The 20,242-nt window shown below is 37.5% G+C and overlaps 1 protein-coding gene across 4 annotated transcripts in view; it reads left to right on the forward strand.

Annotated features, from left to right (window-relative positions):
- Positions 1-464: 464 nt before the first annotated feature.
- CNOT2 (CCR4-NOT transcription complex subunit 2) overlaps positions 465-20,242 on the forward strand; it is a 110,753-nt gene continuing 90,975 nt past the window's right edge. Inside the window, exon 1 of one of the 4 annotated variants that reach the window (XM_067697327.1) lies at positions 465-623. Coding sequence is in view for 1 of the 4 variants with exons in the window: in XM_067697326.1 (XP_067553427.1) it covers positions 619-623 (5 nt within the window). In the remaining 3 variants the exon portion in view is untranslated. The remainder of the gene's footprint in view (positions 624-20,242) is intronic. The other 3 variants (XM_067697331.1, XM_067697326.1, XM_067697329.1) reach the window with 3 other exon arrangements.

The following is a 20,242-nucleotide window of genomic DNA, read 5'->3' on the forward strand; positions in this document are numbered from 1 at the left end:
TGCTGCCAGTCTCTGGAAGTGCGTGAACAAGCACCGGAGGTTTCGGGGGCTGAGGGAAGAAAAGGGGATAGTGCTCAGATCAGTTTCAGGTGGCTGGAGCGAGGTGGGGCCGGGACGAGGCGGACGTGGAGGGGGGCGGGGTGTCCGACACGAACACAAACACAAACACATTTCGCGTCCCCAGGGAGGGCGGACCGACGCCACCTCATCATTCCCCGCCCCTGGAGCCCGCGGTCCTCCTCGGACCTAGGGCCCGTGGTCCTTGCGAAGCAGCCCAGCCCCAGGGGAGCCGTAGGGGCCGCAGAGGCCCTGCTCGCTGTAACGACTGCGGAGAAGCTACGAACCTCCCCGCGAGTCGGTGAGAGACACGGTGGAGGCCGCGGGGAGGAAGGTGAGGGAGTGAAGCGCTCCTCCCCAACCCGTCTCGAACGCGCGGGAAGCGGTCTACCCACCCCCAACTCTGTCCCGTAGGCAATCGCCGCTCCCACCTTCCGCCGCCGCCTCGAGGGAAGTCGGAACGACGGGGGTCACGGCGGGGGTCAGAGGGTAAAGGTCTTGCTCCCAGCAGCCTCCGCGGTGGATACGTCGCCATCTTGGATCCGCGGGACAAGAAAATTCATGCGGTGAGTTTTTGGCAAATTTTCGGAAGTCTGGCAGTGGGGCGCGCGGCGGGGGCGGCGGATTCGGGGCCCCCGCAAGGCGGGGGAATGCCTCGGGGCCGGGCCGGTCGCGCCCGGGGTCCGCGGGCAGCGTCCCGGCCCGCCGCTTCCCGTTGCTTTTGTCTCGGCTCCAATCGAGAGAGGGAGAACGGAGCGGGCGGGGGGGGGGGTGGCGGTGGAGGGAGGGAGGGGGTGTGTATGGGGAGGGTGGTGGACGGGACGTAAAGCGTCGCTGTAGTCGGGTCGCTGCAGCGGCAGTTCTGGATCCTAGGCCGGGTCCCTTCAGCTGGCGCTGGGGTTTCCCCCAGACTTCTCTCCCCCGGGCTCCCTCCAGCGCGGAGGAGCCTCCGCCGCGCTGCTTCCTGGGGAAGAAGAGAAGGCGGCAGCGGCGGTGGCCAAGGACCCCGGGCCCGCTTTAGACGGCGCTGCCGCCTTCCTGGCAGCTGCCGCGGTCTCTGGCTCTTCATATTCTCTCAATACACGCACATCATCTGCAACTTATGTGTGTTTCTGTGTATGTACACGTAAATGGTGGGGGACACTGGACTGGCTAACGGGCCTCAGGAGCTGCCAGGCCCTTGGGTACAGAAGGCTATGGGTGGTGGAAGAGAAAGAGTGCAACTGGGATGCTTCCTCTGCTTCCGTACCCGGAGGGTGAAGCCTCCGTGGTCTGGTAGAGACTTAGTCCGGAGAATCCTGGGGCGGCGGAGGAACCCGAGGCGCCTCTGTCTGTGAAGTTGCTAGCCCTAGGTTTCTACTTCCGCCGGGGCCTCTCCACCTTTTGCTGTCTTGGGTCTAACTTAAAAGTTTCGCGGAACAAGTGACTGGGGTTGAAAGAGGCGCTCCTAGTTCTTAGTTTAGGCTCTGTGGTCCGTCTAGGAGAGACAGCCTCTAACTCTTGGTAACTATGGGCCTTGGCGAATACGAGTTTTTTCCTTTTATGAGAACATTTCCAAGGTCTTAGAATTTGCGTTTATTCCAGGCACTGTGGGTATATTACAACTACAAAAGTCTTACATACAGGTACCAACCTCTTGGAAGGTCGAATCCTAAGAGATGCCTTCACTTTTCAACATCCAGAAGACCGAATGCAACACATTTTGCTTCAAAACTCTTGGTCAAAGAATCCTACTCCTTTCTTAATCTTCTGGACGGTTTCTAATAATTAAATACAGTGATATCAACCCTTAGATTCTTGGCGAAATGGTAGGAAGTACCTAGTTAGAATCTGTTCACGAGGGAGGCCATGCTTGAATTTAGAGTTCAAAGTTGAACAGATTTTCTGTCATGCTTGATTTTAGGAATTTCTAGACCTCTAGAATCATAAGTACAGCGTTATTTGCCTCTTAAAACAACATAAGTGGAAGTAATAAAGTAGGGGGGCGGGGCTTAGAAATTTGAAAATATCTCTTTACATACCGGGTTTATGTTGTTGTTTGGGAATACTTGGTATATTTGACGAGTTATTTCCCAAACGCCAGTGAAGACATCTCTTTTGCAATTTTGGAAGATAACTTTATCCCAGATTTAAAGGGTTGCTTAAGAATCACAGTGGACTGAAATGGCTAAATGGCTACATTCAGGTGGTTTGATGTGTGCATTCAGATCTCTTTTCATTGAAATACTTCTTAATGGACCAAGATCTTTAGTTAACTTTGTATGTTGAACTCCGCTTCAGTTTGTAGTTCTCGTGTAATATTAAATCTAAAGGAAAAATACAAAGTGCGTGTAAAAAAAAAAGACAAAACTTCTCCACTTCTTTTTTGACTTTGTAAGATCCTCATTTAATTTTAAAAAGGTTCTTTACTCTCATTTTTTTTCCTGAGGGCTTGAGTTGCAGTGACTTCTGTGATTACTTTGTATTGTATTTTAGATAGGAATTGAGAAACTTTCACATTTTTTGGCATTCTAATTAATGTAAGCATCATTTGTTGGCAGAACCCTTTTATTCTAAGTATACTGTATAGCGATATCTGTAGCCTAATCTGATACTCTTGGGGAATTAGAATTGCCTGTACATTTAACCAAGCAAGAAATACAACCTTTTAAAGATTTTTAGTTTCTACAATACTTTAGTTTTAAAGTAAATTTATATGGCAGAAAAATGAGGACAAAATGCATGAGTGATTTATATTCCCTTCCATTTCGAAGTACTACTTGATCTTGGAAGATAAACCTCAGAATGATATTCCTCCCCAAGAGAACTAGTTACCTGTGTTTTTACTTAATAGCCTTGAATATTTAATTTACTTTTTGATTTTTCATAGGTACTTCACAGTTAGTTATAATCTGAAAATTCTCTTTGTTCAAAAGTAAATACTTAGATTTATGAGTAGATTTCATTAGAAGTGCTTCTAACCCAGTTGTTTTGGTTCTTATCTCTTCAGCAGATACTGGTATTAAAAGTATTTGTATTTTGAAAGACCTTTACAGAATTTTTTGCAACCCGTGGGAAGTTAGAGTTTTACCCTTTTTACTCACAAATATGCTTCATAAGATTTTCTAATAATACAGAAAAATAAAGAAAAGGTATGCTTCACACCTAAATATGAAATAATGACTAGACATTATTAGATTGGTAAAAATAAGGTAACTATTGTTTGCTCTTTAAAAAGCAGTGTTAAACAGTATTTTTTAATTGTCAACATTTTTAACTGTAGGAAGTTCATTTGTGATGATTACATATTTAAAGGCAAACTTTCCATGTGCTTGCTTAATAGGCATTTGAGGACAATTTATGCAAACAGTGATACAATCTTCAGAAAAGATACTACTAAATAAGATTTTGTTACCTAGACTTCTAGTGGATTTCGTAGCACAAAGAAGCAAAAGAAACCAAGGTACCTGGTAGGGCAGTTTTAGAGGCAGAGTTAATCTGAGTTGCACTGTAATGTTTGAATAGAATTACATGCAATATTGGTATCACAATATTGATATCAAAGGATCTAGTGCTGTGACAGGAATCATTCTGGTTGATGATACATGTGATTGTTCTTCTTTACTATGGATGATTTCTACCCATAATACTTAGAGGAGTTGAATTTCATTGTGACTTTTACTAGGTATTTTTGGAAAGATCTATACTAAAATTGGTGTCTGTTGTAGAACGTCTACCTTCGAAAACAAATAGAATGAACACTAGGGTTTTAAGGTTTTAAAATTATTTTGTAATTTTTAACTTGGTTTTGTGCGTTGAACTTTTCCTTCTTCAACTTAAATACTATATATATATATGTATTTTTTTTTTCTCGTTGCTTTAGTTTTTCTGTTTGACATCCTTTTTTAAACTCTTAAAACTCCTCTCATGACAAGTCATGCTGATATGGCTTGTTTATTTATTTACTTTGTCTATACTATTAGAAATGACTTGGAAAAAAGAATTCCTAATATTTTTTTCTGACATCTTGTTCTCTGAAATACAGATGATAATCTCTTGGTATTATCACTTGGGGATATGCTACATTATGCATTAATAAAATGGTTTACAATGTTTATTTTTTGGTAAGGCCACATAGCTTATATAATCATGAAATGCAAAATGAATTACCTAAGAGGAAAAAAACAATTTTCCTTTTCTGGACACACTTTAATATTTTGTATATGTTTACACCAGGGACCTAAGTCTATTTAGATATAGCTAGATATTTTGGACATATCTGCCACTTACCCTGAAAGTTTTCCCTTTTTTTGCTTTCATGCATATGTTTTTATGTGGGGCTTGGAGGGGATGGTGGTGGTATTTTTAGTATCACTTCTCTGTTGTTTGACAAATTTCTTATCGTTCAGAACTACTCTGGTGTCACTTTCTTAAAGAAACCTTTCCTGATTTCCCAAATCCTTCTGCTGTACTGCTTTTATTCTTCAAATTTCTATTATTGAATGTATCACATGGTATTGTAATTTACTGTCCATCCCCACCATCCACCTTAACCTCCACTGGATTGTAAGCACCTGAGAGGTAGGGCTTTGTCATTTATATTTACATTTCTGGTACCTTCTAAGTGCATAATACATAGTAGGTTATCAATAAATATGCAATAAACTGAACTGGTGCCAAATTGTCATTTGACAGTGCAGTCACGTGTTGTTTCCCAATCCACGGGTGGGAAACAACAGATTGGAAAAGGGTATGGGAAGAAGGGCATCCTGCATTCCTTTACTTCCTTGAATCGTTTCTTACAGTTCTGCTTCTTAATTACCTATGGGAAACTAGATAACCAGCTTCTTAGAAAAATGTGTGTGGAGTGAGTACAGGACTGAGGGAAGGTTGTACGTAACAAAGTGTTTCTGGCAGTGTTAAGGTCTGTATTTCTTGCTGTATTTTGTATGGCTAAGGTCATTGGTTGAAGGAGATACTTTGTGTTTACCCCATAATACATTTACAGTTGTTTAACGTGAGCTTCTATTAGATTTGGGCTTTTTGACGTTAGATTCTATGTCCTCCTCCTTGGCCCCCACCTTTTTACTCCCAGTGCCTGACCTAGTGCCTAGTACAAAGTAGGAGTTCTCTAGGTTTTGAATACCATTCTCCTTATGAAAACTGGATGAGATGATTTAATGTATTTTTATTGGCTGTCCAAATTTCCAAAAGCTCTAAAAACTGACTTTTTAAAAAAGCAAGTGTGAAGGCAAATTCCAACTGAAATTGGTAGCCTACTCATGGTCTATCTGTGTTAACCTGATTTTCTGTTTTGATGCAGAAATATTAGTATATTTGATGGCAAGTGCTGTCTAGGCCACCCTGGGAGGTGTTAGGTCATATGTAATATATATGCTATCTTAACTTTCTAAAATCTGACAAATTCCAATTCTGAGAAATACGTGGCCTTTAAGGGCTTGAATAAGAGATTGTGCACCAGTTTTGTGTCCCTTTTTTGAACTATAGAAATCAAAACAGTAAATGACTTACAGAATTGCATTTAGTGGAGATGCTAACGTTTTTTTAATGAATTTATTTATGGCTGCGTTGGGTCTTGCTGCTCTATTTGCAGCGGTGGTGGGGGGGGCTACTCTTCGTTGCAGTGCTCCAGCTTCTCTTTGTTCTCTTTGCCTTTGCTTCTCTTTGTTGTGGAGCATGGGCTCTAGGTGTGTGGGCTTCAGTAGTTGTGGCTCGCGGGCTGTAGAGCGCAGGCTCAGTAGCTGTGGCACAAGGGCTTAGTTGCTCCGTGGCATGTGGGATCTTCCTGGACCAGGGATCAAACCCGTGTTCACTGCATTGGCAGGCGGATTCTTAACCACTGAGCCACCAGGGAAGTCCCAAGATGCTAAACATTTGACTTAAGATCTTAGAAATGTCTCATTTGCCTACGTATTTTTCATTGACTTTTTTTCCTTTTTTTTTCATTGACTTTAATAACTAAAAGCTACTGAAGATACAGAGAGTATATTATTTTAAAAAAAAGTTTGTTCTAGTACTGGGAACATCAGTTTTTTCTCTGCTTTTAGTGAATTGAAAGGTCTCTCCTTATGTGAAAGTAGATGAGAATGCACGCACAGTACATATTTACTTTGCCAAGGAATGATAAAATAAGCAAGAGGGAGTTTTGTGTTCTGGCACTTTAGGTAACAATGAGTACACTTGGATTTTTTCAAACTTATTGATGTACCATTTTTCCATTTATATATTTGGATGTTGAAACATTACTCCATCTTGTATCAGCATCTGGACAAAATGTAATGACAGATTATGTAATACAATGTGTTTCCGAGAGGAACATTTGGTTTTGTGTCATATCTGGCAGGAATGTGTTTTTGTGTTACTTTTTGCATTGTAAATTACGATGCTTATTTTTATTTTTTTGCGGTACGCGGACCTCTCACTGTTTAGCCTCTCCCAAACCCGCGTCCCCTACATCGGCAGGCGGACTCTCAACCACTGCGCCACCAGAGAAGCCCTGTGGTTGTCATTTTGATGTTAAGTTTTAAAATAAGGTTAAGTTTTAACATTAACATAAAGATAGAACAATCAAACTGTTTTGATTAGTATGAAAATTAGTAAATGGGAATTTTGAAGGCCATTTTATCCTTGGATTGGACTCAGCATCTAGTGTCTTTCTCACTTAATTTAATGCTACTCTATAGGGAAAATCCTGATTTATCAAATTAAGTAGATGTAAGTAGAAGGTTTGTTTTTTGTTTTTAATTGATCATTCTGAAGATTCAGGCTCATTTAATTAAATATGGAAATTTGAAAGAGAAGTATTAGGAAATTTGTGTTTCAAGTTTGACTTTCTGGGAGAATGCAACAGCTGCTCACATATTTTAAAATGATAAACATATTCATCAAGAAACACCAAAACATTTAGTAATAATCCTGTGTTATAGTGAGAGTAAGTAATAATATTATATTACAGGTACTACATTTTACACATTTACTTATTGCACAATTATACTTTGAGGTAATGTGCTAACTTTGTCTTGATTTAATAGTGCATGGAATAGTGCTTTAGGGGTGTCGTTTTTATAATTTTATGTGAGTGAGCATGTCTGGCCTTAGATTAGAAAAAATTCAGAGCTATAGAAACTTTCTAATCTATGCACACTTAAGAGAAATTGTACATATATTCATAGACATGTCAGGCCAAACTTTGAGGTCTGTAGCAAAACTATTTAACCTGATGGAAGAGATAGCAGTCTCCAAATTTTAAATTTGATACATGATGCACTTTTGTGTTACGTATCTAAAATAGATATGTATGTATAAAACAATTATATATAGTCCAGTGCTTCAGGGAATTTGACCTCTGACTGCTATTAAGATGTTTCAGAGCATAGTTTGAAAGTGAAGACTTTTTCTTCTCTCTGCAGATGGAAAGTTCATAGAACTTGCTTGTTTTTGAGTAGACACTTCCAACTAAATCCTTTAATTTGAGTGTTTATTTTCTTCTAGACATTGCTGTAAGTGCTGGGTATATATGATGGTGAACAAGACAAGTTTCCGCCTTCATGGAGCTAATGTGTTAGAGGGGGAGACGGATAATAAACAAGTAAACAATTTCAGAAGGTGGCAACTGTGATGAAGAAAAGGGGGATACGGGTACAGTAATTGGTTAGGGATGGAAGGAGGAGACTATTTAAGGAAGATGATGAGGGCAAGACCTCTCTGGAGGTGGCTTTTGAGCAGAAACTGAGAAAGGAGAAAGCCATGCAAAAATCTGGGTCAATGTGTTTCCAGGCAGAAAGAATAGAAGACCCTGAGATGGAGTCAAGTTTTTCATGTTTGATGAAAACAGGAATTTCATCAGTAGTTACTTAGTGCTTTCTGCATAAATAGGGGTAAACTCTAAAGGGAAAAAGAAAAAGATGATTAAGATGTAAATCTTTGTCTTTCAACTGCTGAAAATGTTGTGATGGACCCAGTAATAGGTTATAGGGAGGAAGAATTTTCATTTAAGAGGCCATGATGTTTTCTGGATCAGGTGTGGGGGGGTATCTCTGTATTAGTAGAAATTATAAAGGAGAGTAAACTTAAAACTTCCTTTGTGTTTGCATAGAATTATCAAAACCTCTAAAAGATTTTTTTGCAATATTTTAGATAGATTTTTCTAAGAAATTAATCAGTAATGATTTTCATGTTTACTTAGACTTCCTTGTACAGTTCAATAAATATTACTAGGTGCCATACACTGTTAGAGATGCAGTGAATACTTGAAGTTCACTTTTTGTGGTGCATGTTATGGGTACATGCTAGAGTAGAACAACCTTGTTTGAGGGAGTTAAAGAGTTGGTTTCTGGTCAGTGATGTTTGAACTGGGTTCTGAAGGGTGATTTGGAGTTCACTTAGGTAGGGGAGGATGCGCAATCAGCATTGCAAATACAAAAAGTCTGGAAGACTAGGCTGGATTTAGAGAATGGCACAGTAATCTATCGCTCTTGATGCAGTTCTGCGACCTCATGAGAAGTTGACTGAGGGAATGAATTTGCCATAGTGTGAGAGACTTTTTTTTACATGATGAGGAATAATTAACCAATTTCTTTTTGACATGCAAGTGAAAATCAGATTTGTGCTTCAGGAGGAAATTTTAGATTCCACAGACGATTTATAATTAAATTTACAAGCTTGATGCTTTAGTGTATTTCTAAAGTTTTTGAAGGATTTTTTTTCTCTCTGTTAGAGAAATTATAGAGTTATTCTGTATTCATATTGGCAGGATTTTTAATTATTAAGAACTTTGAAAGTCTGTAGTTTATCTTCCAGAGAACTTGTTATACATATAAACCAATGTCCATAATGAAAAGTTTTATATTAATGGATGGAATTTGTTATGTAAGTTTTAGGGCAGGCAGAGTTTGAATGTTGTTATTTGACATTATTTGCAGGCATGAGATTTAACATTACTTCAGTAAATTAGAGTAATACCAAAAAAATCTAAATTAGCAATATAATCATTCATAGGAGCTTATACCTATAATATATTGCTAGCAGTGCATATTTTACAATGCTGAGGTGTGTGTGTTCTTCAAAATACTGTACATAACAGCTGTGCATTTATTTTAGGTTGCTAGCATTATTTATTCTGACATTGAAAAAAAAGAGCCCAAATGAATGTTTTTAAATAAAAAGAATTGATTCCCTAAGAATGCAGTTTGAGCAAATTACTACTTTGATAGTATGCATTATATACCACTTTTTCATAGCAAACGTTAATGATTATACGTGATGACTTGGAGCTGCCCAAGTTGCCTAATTGTTTAGTTCATTTTTGACTGAATAAAATGGAGCTCGTTATAACTATTTCCTATTAAAGGGAGTTATATTTTGCTGGAATTTTACATGATTTTGTTAAAGTCTCTGGTACTAACTAGCCTGAGTTGGAATCACCAATTATGCTTTTAATTAGCTGTGTAACTTAATCCTCTCTAAACTTCAGTTTTCTCACTCGAAAAATGTGGATAGGTAACTGTTTACCTCATAAGGTTGATATTAGGAATAAAGCCTCTTGTGGGTGTTTTTGTTTGTTTTTTGCTTTTGTTTTTGGAGAGTGGGACTTGCCACTTAAATATGAGCTTCTGAGGCAAATGAGAATTAGCCACAATTTGTTTCATAGAGTACACCATGCTTTTTTTGGTATCAAATTTATAAATGTAAACAAGAAGAGTGCAATTTTGTTCTTACAGTCTAGACATGTTTTTCCTACGAGGAATTTTGTTTAGATGGTGTTGTGTTAAGTATTATGTGTAATATTCTGGGTAGCATAGATACATTTTTTTTTAACATTTTTATTTCAGGAAGGAGCTTTTTTTTTTTTTAAAGTGTTTTCAGCCATTCTCTAATGTGGTTTAATTAATTTATTTATTTTTGCTGTGTTGGGTCTTCATTTCTGTGCGAGGGCTTTTTCCAGCTGTGGCAAGCGGGGGCCACTCTTCATCGCGGTGCGCGGGCCTCTTACTATCGCGGCCTGTCTTGTTGCGGAGCGCAGGCTCAGCAGTTGTGGCTCACGGACCCAGTTACCCCGCGGCATGTGAGATCCTCCCAGACCAGGGCTCAAACCCATGTCCCCTGCATTAGCAGGCAGATTCTCAACAACTGCGCCACCAGGGAAGTCCAGCATAGATACATTTTAGCATTGCTCTATCTGAAGCATTTGGCATGGTGCATGGCACCTAATAGGCATTTAATAATTCCTTTGTTAAATGGGATAAATCTAATGGGAGAGCATTGACTTAGGACTCGGACTGTGTCTACCATTTACAGCCTGAGTTAGGTTATCTATAGCAAGTTACTTCTCTATGCCTTAGTTTCCATTTCCTTAAAATTAATAAAATATCTTCTCTTAGGCTTATTTAGAGGATCAATTACAGTGCAAAACACCTGACAATAGGTTCTTAGCAATGTTGGTTCCTCTTTTCCTTTATACAGAGTAAATATTTCAGAATTCTGGAGGAAGTTCAGAGGAAATATTTAATATAGCACCTATAATTTACTTTTTGGAAGTTGCGAAAGGTCACTTATTTACCTTTGAGCGTGTGCTCTTCTTTAATGGAGGGATAATATATTATTTTGGAAGACTACCACACTTGGATTCAGAAGATGGGTGCTAGTCTGGGCTCCATGAATTTATTAGCTATGTGTCTGGGCAGATTAGTATTGGAGAACCTCAGCTTTTTAGTCATTTATACCTCCTAATGTTGCTGATGAGAACTGAGGTATTGAAAGCAAAAATGTTTGGCTAACTGTAAAGCATGTGAAATTACGGTAATGAGTCCTGATTATTAGTGGTTGTAATGAAACTAGTAGTTTCTTAAGTTGTGTGGTTCATTTATTCATTCACTCATTCAATTTACCTTGTGGTACTGCTGCATTCATATGGTTTGTCCTTCATTTTTATTTAATTAAATATTTGGGTATTGGAGTGGGGAGCGTGGAAGAGTGCGGGAAAAAATGATTCTGCTATGTCTCAGGGTAGGCAGTTAATACTTGCACATTTTTTTGCATGATGAGGTCCTGATACTTTCTGTGTAAGTGTATATAACAGGAGGTCTACCTTGTCTTCATTCCCTCTTCATTAAGGGTGAAAGATTTTGAATATTCTGGTTTATTCCTTGTTTCTGTAACCTGTGTTCTTTCTCCTTATTATTGTTAGCCAGACATATTTTTGTGAACATCATGCATGCCTTTTTTCCCTACAAATAAAATTCATTTGTAATTTATAATTAGAGCATTGAGAAGTCAGTGCAGTAGTTTGAAACTGTTGTATATTCTTTGCATTATTTAATGTGTATGAATAATTTTAAAGATCTTTTGGGTCTGAGCCTTTTGAAGCACTAAAATAAATACCATATAAGGAAAGTAGAATAGTACTAAGTAGCTGCAGTAGCAAAGTAAGGAAAGTGAATCACAGAGTAATGAATTTGGAAAATGATTGTGTATTGAAGGGAAAGGCATTGCTTTTCATGTCACCCTTCTAAAAATCTAGTTAGTGATGGTATGTGCTTGTGAGTTCTGCTGATTGTGATTAATCTCGTACTGTTATTTTAAAAAGTTGCTTTCAAGTAAAATATGTTTTCCTTCTAAAAACATATAGTAAAACTCTAGAAACTGGAAACTTGCCACCCCCAATTCTCAGGTTGCTCCTCCATTTTTCATATATCTAAGGCAAATAATTTTAAATGGAGCAAAGACAACTCTCTCCTATCTAAAACTTACATATATAACTTATAAAACTTATAAAATAAACTCCTCCGTATCTTCAGATCCTGAACAAGATACGCCCCTTTATAATTTTTGATGATTGTAATAATGAATAATGATTGTCAGGTACAGCAGTATGCTCAGGCATCAAATATTGATTTATGTCCACTGTGTTTATTATTCTAAGAAGAAGATGATTTGTTAGCACATTTTAGAAAAGTTTACAAAGCCAAAGTCTTTTTACTTAATTTGCTCCAATTAAGTAGAAGTCGTTAGAGAATTCATTCTTCAGAATAGTCTACAACCTGAACTACATGGTTAAATAGATTTTATTTTTATTGTATATGCCAGCCTTGGGCAAATAATGTACATGCCAAAATCCCAAGACATGGTAAAGATATGTATTTTTGCTTTTGCAAAATTAGACTGTCAGTTTTAACAGTATTTCAGAAATAGTGTTTCTGATTTATCAGTTGGCACAGAAAAAGGACAGTTACGTTCCTTTGATTTCTAACATTATTCAAATTAATGTATGGAGATTTGAATTTTTTAAAGGGAAGACTCTTGTAATAGAAATGATGTTCTTTTTTTAATATAAATTTATTTATTTATTTTTTGCTGCATTGGGTCTTTGTTGCTGTGCACAGGCTTTCTCTAGTTGCAGCGAGTAGGGGTTACTCTTCGTTGCGGTGCACAGGCTTGTCATTGCCGTGGCTTCTCTTGTGGAGCACGGGCTCTAAGTGCACGGGCTTCAGTAGTTGTGGCTCGCGGGCTCAGTAGTTGTAGCACATGGGCTTAATCGCTCCAGGGCATGTGGGATCTTCCTGGACCAGGGCTCAAACCCATGTTCCCTGCATTGGCAGGCGGATTCTTAACCACTGCACCACCAGGGAAGTCCCAGAAATGATTTTCTTATAACCTATACCTATTTTGTAGTTTTGGATTCTTGAATACAGGTATATATTATTGCAGCATACCAAGGAAGTAATACTGTTATTGAGTGGCTGAAGCAAATGCGAGGTTATGTGCTGAAGGAGACTGTGGTTTAAAAAAAGTAGTTATAATGGCATATACTTATTACAGAAAAAGTGGAAAATAAAGATGAGGAAAAGAAGAAAATAAAAATGACTTGCAGTCCTGCAAACTAGAAGACTGTTAACCTGGGCAAACATTATTTGTTGTTTCCACTGTTTGTGTGTGTGTGTGTATGTTTAAAAGCACTCCAGTCTCTTTTGGTTTTTCTCCCTGATATTAAAGTAACAAAAATGAATGTGGAAAATTTGGAAAATTAAGAGAAGTATAAAATAAGAGGAGGGATTTCCCTGTTGGCACAGTGGTTAAGAATCTGCCTGCCAATGCAGGGGACACGGGTTCGAGCCCTGGTCCAGGAAGATCCCACATGCCCCGGAGCAACTAAGCCCTTGTGCCACAGCTACTGAGCCTGTGCTCTAGAGCCCGCGAGCCACAGATACTGAAGCCCGCGCACCTAGTGCCTGTGCTCCGCAACAAGAGAAGCCACTGAAATGAGAAGCCCATGCACTGCAATGAAGAGTAGCCCCCGCCCACCGCAACTAGAGAAAGCCCGCGCGCAGCAATGATGACCCAACACAGCCAAAAATAAAATAAATTTATTTAAAAAAATAAAAGAGATAAAACATCCACAGACAACCAGTCTTTTCATTTTTGTAATAGGGAAATTGGGCTATACTTACTGATTTATCATCTCTGTGTTTTTTTAAAATTTACATCATAAGCATTTTCCAGTGTCATTTAGTATTTACCCAAAATATGATTCTTAATGGCCAGAGCATAACTGACCTAATGATTCCTTATTATTGAACATTCAATTTTATTTTGATTCTCCACTTATATAAGTAGCACTGTGAGGAATAGTTTTGTATCTGAATTTTTGTTTACATATTTGGTTATTTCTTTAGAAAACACTTCTGTAAGTATAATTATTATTTTAAAGTATTAGAGGTACTTTCAGTGCTTATTATGTAATGCTGTGTCCTTAGTCGAATTACTTTTCAAGCTTTAGTGCCCTCTCCTGTAAAATAGGTATAATAATGATATTTATCTCGGGATTGTTAAGAGAGAATGACAGTATATGCACAGTGTTTAGCTCGGCCTGTAGCATAAAGGATACCTCTTAGAGGCTTTCCTCAACTGCTCTTTCTTAAGTAGGCCCCTCCTCCTGTAGCATCTCTTACAATTAATCATTATTTAACAGTTTGTCTCATTCCACCACTAGAGGATGAGAAGGGATCAAGTCAGTTTTATTTACTAATGTGTATTTGAAGCCTCATATAGGGCCTGACAAATATTTGTTGAATGTATGAAAAGTTATTTTCCAAAGCTTTTAATATTTACTTGCCTTACAGCAAGGCTGTGCCAGTTTACATTCTCACCAGCTATGTGTGAATTATCTTTTTTACTTTATTGTCAGTGAAACTGAGTATAGTATGGTTGTGTAAAAAAAAAATTGTCCTAAATTTTGAAGGTGTAAGCTTATAATTTAAAAAAAGTTGAATTGTTTTGTTTTTCTGAAGAGTGAATCTTTTTATTGTGTAATTTGTGTTTTACCTGTTTTCTGTTCATATTCTTTATTGTCAGCAATAATAAGAATAAAAATAAGAATAAGAGTAAAATAATTATAATCCTGTTGGTGGTCCCTTCCTAGGCATCCTGTGGGGAAAAGTAAGTAATATTTCCTGTGGGAAAAAGTAACTAATAATTAATATTACACAAATAAATGAAGTTAGCAAACATATAGTGGTACTGTACCAAAATTGACGACAAAGTAGTTTAAACAGGTTAAAGTGACAATGTGAAAGTTTAAGGAGATTTTTGTCTAATATACTGTAGCAACACTAAAAATGTAGCTAAGATGTTATGTTAATGCAAAAATCAGATTATATTTTTACTGTTTTCTTAAGCTTATGCTGTCTGGAGGGCAATTTGATATCCATGGATAAATTTGAAAAGATTAAGTGGTTTGCTAGTGGAGAGTATGCAAAGTAAGATTTAGGTACTTTATTAGATACTTTGTGTGTTATTTATTCATTCATTTGACAAATGTTTAACTCCTGTTATGTGTCAGGCACTGTTCTAAGGGAATTATAGTGTACAAAATAAAAAATAAAACATGGTTTGGCAGATGGTGGTGTGGGTATGGAGAGAAAGAGACCAAAGGAGTATGATGTATGTATGGGATTCAGATTTAAATTGGTCATGGAAGTCCTCCCCTAGAAAGTGATTGAGTGAGCCTGTGGTGAGGGACCAATCCCGTGCATATTCAGGAGAAAGGGGTTCCAGGAAGCGACAAAAACAAGAGCAAATGCCCTGGGAGAGGATGTTTTATGATTTGATGTATTATGATTGAAAAATTCCCGGAAGTCTATGTGGCTGGAGTGTGGTGGGAAGGGAGGAGAATGGTAGATGGGTGAAGAAAAGGTAGGGACTAGAGGTAAGTTAGGAAAGATTTTGTAAAGCCATCATAAGGTCTTTGGCTTTTACTTTATGTAAAATGATCTTACATATACTCTTCACAGTTGTTATGCAAAGTTTGTTGAATGCTTCTCATTTTACAGTTGATTAAATAAAGGTTCTGTAGGACAGCCTATAATTAACTTCTCCAAGTTCATATAGCTAATGAGTGGCAGAACTAAGATAAAAACTTAGGTCTTTGACTTCAAAGCTTATGACTTTTCTTTACACTGTTATTCTTCTTGCTCTAGTATATTTCTGGAGGCATTCACTTTTTTTTCCCCCCTTAAACCAGGATCCATAGTGTGGATTCAGGTTGAGTGTCGATGCACACGTGTGTGACTGAAAGAAAAAAAAAAACCCTCAGAAAACAGTTTCCTTACTAGATGCATTCAGATGTTTTATATATATGTTTCTATATATCATGGTAGTTTTGACTCACTTGATTTCATGGCCCACTGTTGGAGTCTGTATTTTGAAAATCACTGCACTGTTTCTTTTGGAATACCAGAAGTTCCATATTTATCTATGGCTCTGAATTATGCTAATTGTGGCTTCTATGTTTACTTAAAAAGCATTTCTTATATCTATAGAACTAGCTCTTAAATTGGGAAGCAAGTGTAATGCAATTAGTAGATTACAAAAATATATATGTAACATTTGAAGATTCATAGATGATTTAAATTCCTTGCAGGAAAAACTGTAACTTAGTAAGGAAACTTTAGTTGGCTGAATTAAATCTTGTAGTAAGAGGACAGGGCAGTTAAGAACAAGGAAGCTAATGCTGCTAGTATTACTATTACTGATTTCTGTCAAATGTTTATTATACTAAGATTTTTTTTAAAGCACATTAATATGTTACTTAAATATTTTAGGAAGATTTAAAATATATTTACATGTATCTCCTATTAAGATTTTGCTTTCTCAGGGCAGGACCCATTTTCATTTGGTATCTATAGGAACTAATGCCATTCTTTTTCTTTTTCTCAAGGTTTTTTCTTACCATTCTTTTTTTTTTTGCGGTACACGGGCCTCTCACTGTTGTGGCCTCTCCCGTTGCGGAGCACAGGCTCAGCGGCCGTGGCTCACGGGCCCAGCTGCTCCACGGCATGTGGATCTTTCCGGACTGGGGCATAAACCCGTGTCCCCTGCATCGGCAGGCGGACTCTCAACCACTGCGCCACCGGGGAAGCCCTTACCATTCTTATTTTTAAATAACTTTGTTAAGTAAGTTTACGTATAATACAAGACAGCCATTTAAGTTTTTTTAACGAGAGTTTTGACAAATTTATGTACCATGTAACCATCACCACAATCCAGATAGAAACATTCCCATCACACCCAGAGTTCTTATTCCAGGCAGTCTTCACTTGTAGCCACAGGCAAACCTCTGATTTGCTTTCTGTCACTGTAGATTAGAATTCTTTTTAGAGGTTTGAACAAATGGAATTGTACAGTATGCATTCTTTTGTGCCTGACATCTTTTGCTCAACGTAATATTTTTGCTTCCTCAGGGTTGTTTCGTGTACCAATCACTCATTTCTTTTGGATAGTTTTTTGTTGTGCTCTTGTAACTGGGCCTAAAAACATGTTGGTTGAATGAATGCGTATTTGGTACAGTGAGTATCCCTCCCTCCACAGTTTTGCTGCATTTCTTCCTCTATCATGAGGACGCTAAATCCTCTTCCAGATTGTGTGTTGCTAGACTTAAATTTATGTATCGATTATGTGAAGGTGTGATTTAATAGTAAAAAATGTTAAAGGTTTACAGCTAAATGACCTTGACATGAAACCTTGTCCTTGTTCTACCATCCTATACATACAGGCAAGTTACTTAACCTTTCTGAAGCTTAGTTTCCTTTTTTCTAAATTGGAGGTAATTATACTTAACTTGAATATTGTTGAAGTATTAAAGGTGTTGTATATAAACATTGTATGTAAAGCAAACATACTAGGCTCTTGTAAAAATAGGAGTGTAATTCAATGGTGTTTATTGGGTGGTGGTGTCTAGCATCTCCTTTTTACCTACTTAACAAAATTGTGCCTACCCATGTAGCTGCAGTTTTGTATTTTTTATTAGTATTCATTAGTAGTTTGAAGAAACACGTGTTTATGCTTACTAAAAGTTTCATCTAATGAAAGTGATTAAGGTCTTGATTAGTTTACTTTAGTCTGGGGTCCCCAACCCCTGGGCTGCGGACTAGTACTGGTCCTCTGCCTGTTAGGAACCAGGCCACACAGCAGGAGGTGAGCGACAGGTGAGTGAGCGAAGCTTCATCTGCTGCTCCCCATCGCTCTATCCCCATCACTCGCATTACTGCCCAAACCATCTCCCCGCGCCCCCCGCCCCCGTTCCCCGCCGGTCTGTGGGAAAATTATCTTCCACAAACTGGTCACTGGTGCCAGAAAGGTTGGGGACCGCTGCTTTAGGTCACAAAATTTCTGCTAATTAAAATTCTAATAAAAATAATAAATCATAAAACTTTTTTAACAGCTTGGAAGGCTTAGTAAATTATAAAGAATGGGGAAAAAGACCAGTAATATCAACTCTTCGTTATTGGTGGATAATTATTTCAGAGTAATATGCTAGTGGGGAGTAAGCAACCAGGAAACTAACGTTTTTTTCAGTTACGTTCTGTAGTAGGTGCTGTTCTCTTACTGTTTATTCATTCAGCAAATTTTAATTAATGCCTGCTAGGTAGCAGATACTTTTCTAGGACATACTTTTCCACCTCACTTTTGTGGACTTTTGAGATTGATGATGATGATGGTGGTTATTTTAAATCCTCTGTATGTTTGTTGAGTGCAGTAATATTTTTATTTGGCCTTGGAACTGAGGAGAGTTAATGTGGGTTTTAGCAGATTAAATCAGTAGTGTGTACTTGTGGCCAGAAGATAGTTTTAAACTTATGTAAATAACTAAAAAGTTATTAAATTTTATATTTTGACCATAAACATTGATTGTGCTTGTATCAAATTGGACTTGACCTTTGGAAAGAACAAATTAAAATGTTAGGGGAATAATAGTAGGTTTTGCTGCTTGTGTATGGTATGTAGAAATTTGAGAATAAGGACACCAAATTTTGAAGGATATCTTTTAGTTGTTTTTTCACTACAAAATTTTAGTTTGCCAATATGTCACATTTTTTAAAAGCTTTTACAGGATGAGTCTAATTGATTTGTTGTCTTATTGATAACTGTTTAAACCAAATATTGATAACTGTTTAACTGCACAATCAGTAGGAAAAAGTTATTAGATGAAAACAGGACAAAGGATGGTTCAGTCTGACAATGTGTAATGTAGAAGAAGAGTTAACAGAAAAAGTACAAAGTGGAAATTAAGTGGGGTTATACGTGGTAAAAAAGTGGGACAGATGATAGAGTAAATTGTGCCTTTGAAGATAGAAAAAAATGAGTTAAGATTCTTAAAAACTAGTATTCAGTTTTTAGGCATTCAGATAGACTAGAAATATCTTCATTTAGGTTAATCCTGAGTGCTTTATACCCCAAGGGATCAATGAAGATAGGAGTGTGTTCGTTATTTCAGTATTTCAAAAATCAAACCTAATTAAAATTAGTATTCTTGGCTTTTCGTAAACAGTGTATCAGTTTATGGTAATAGTGGTCATTTTCTGTAGATTAAAATCCCTTGGTTAGTTACATGTGTTTAATAAAGAGAGAAAACTATTTTATTTAATAAGATGATAAATAGAAAATACTTTTGAGTCCTTACTGAACAGGTGAGCCTTTTTACACACACACACACACACACACACACACACACACACACACACACACACACACACACACACACACACACACACACACACACCCTCATCCTTTGAATGATGACTTACCAATTGTAATCTCAGAAAGTAATTCCTATTACTTTTATCCAGTATACCTTTTGCAATATCACAATACTCTCTGTCTGGCTTAACATTTATCACTATCAAAAATCATTTCTGTTCATTATTTTCTAGCTACATGAAAATTCCATGAGAGCAGGTATCTTTCCTGTCTTATTTTTACTTAGTATCTTGACTGTATCTCCAGCACCTAGAGCAATGTTACATCCCACCAGCAATGTATGAAGGATCCAGTTTTTCCATTTCCTCTCTAATACTTGTCTACTTTTGTGAATGTAGCCATTCTTGTGTGTTTGATCTCATTCTGGTTTTTATTTGGATTTCCCTAATGACTAATGGAAATCTGTTAATCTATTTAAAAAATCCTGTTGGGATTTTGATTGGCATTGTATTTAATTGATCTATAGATCAATTAGAAAAGAGTTGACATCTTAATTATATTGCTTTCCAATTCTTAGACATAGTATGTCTTTTATCTCATCAGTGTTTCATTGTTTTCACCATACAGAACCTGCACATGTTTTGTTAGATTTATAACTATGTATCTCATATTTATGCCTGAATGTCTAATTTTGAGGAAACTATTTGGAGCTGTACTAGCTATTCCTAGCATACAGAAGTAGGATTTTGTTCATATCTTGATCTTGCTTTTGACCTTGCAAAACTTACATAGTAGTTCTAGTTTTTTTGTAAATGGTTTAGCATATTTTACTCAGGCAGTCCGTGCCATCTTCAGATAGGGAAGATTTATTTTTTCTGTTTTTCCAATCTCTGTTTTTTTGTTTGTTCATTTCTTTTTCTTGCATAATTGTACTGCCTGGGACATCCTTGCCTGATTTGTAGTCTTAAAGTGTTAACAGCTTTATTAAGTTGTAATTCACATACCATGTTTTAACTCACCCATCTAAGATGTGCAGTTCAGTGGTTTTTAGTATTTTCACAGAGCTTTGCAAACACCACCACAGTTAATTTTAGAGCATTTTTCTCACCTCAGAAAGAACTCTTATACCCTTTAGCGGGCCCTCCCCTTCTCTTTCAACTCCCACCTCCGCCCAGCTTCAGGCAGCCACAGATCTACTTTCTGTCTCTACGCA

Source organism: Pseudorca crassidens, chromosome 11 (genome assembly GCF_039906515.1).
Source record: "Pseudorca crassidens isolate mPseCra1 chromosome 11, mPseCra1.hap1, whole genome shotgun sequence".
Lineage (NCBI taxonomy): Eukaryota > Metazoa > Chordata > Mammalia > Artiodactyla > Delphinidae > Pseudorca > Pseudorca crassidens.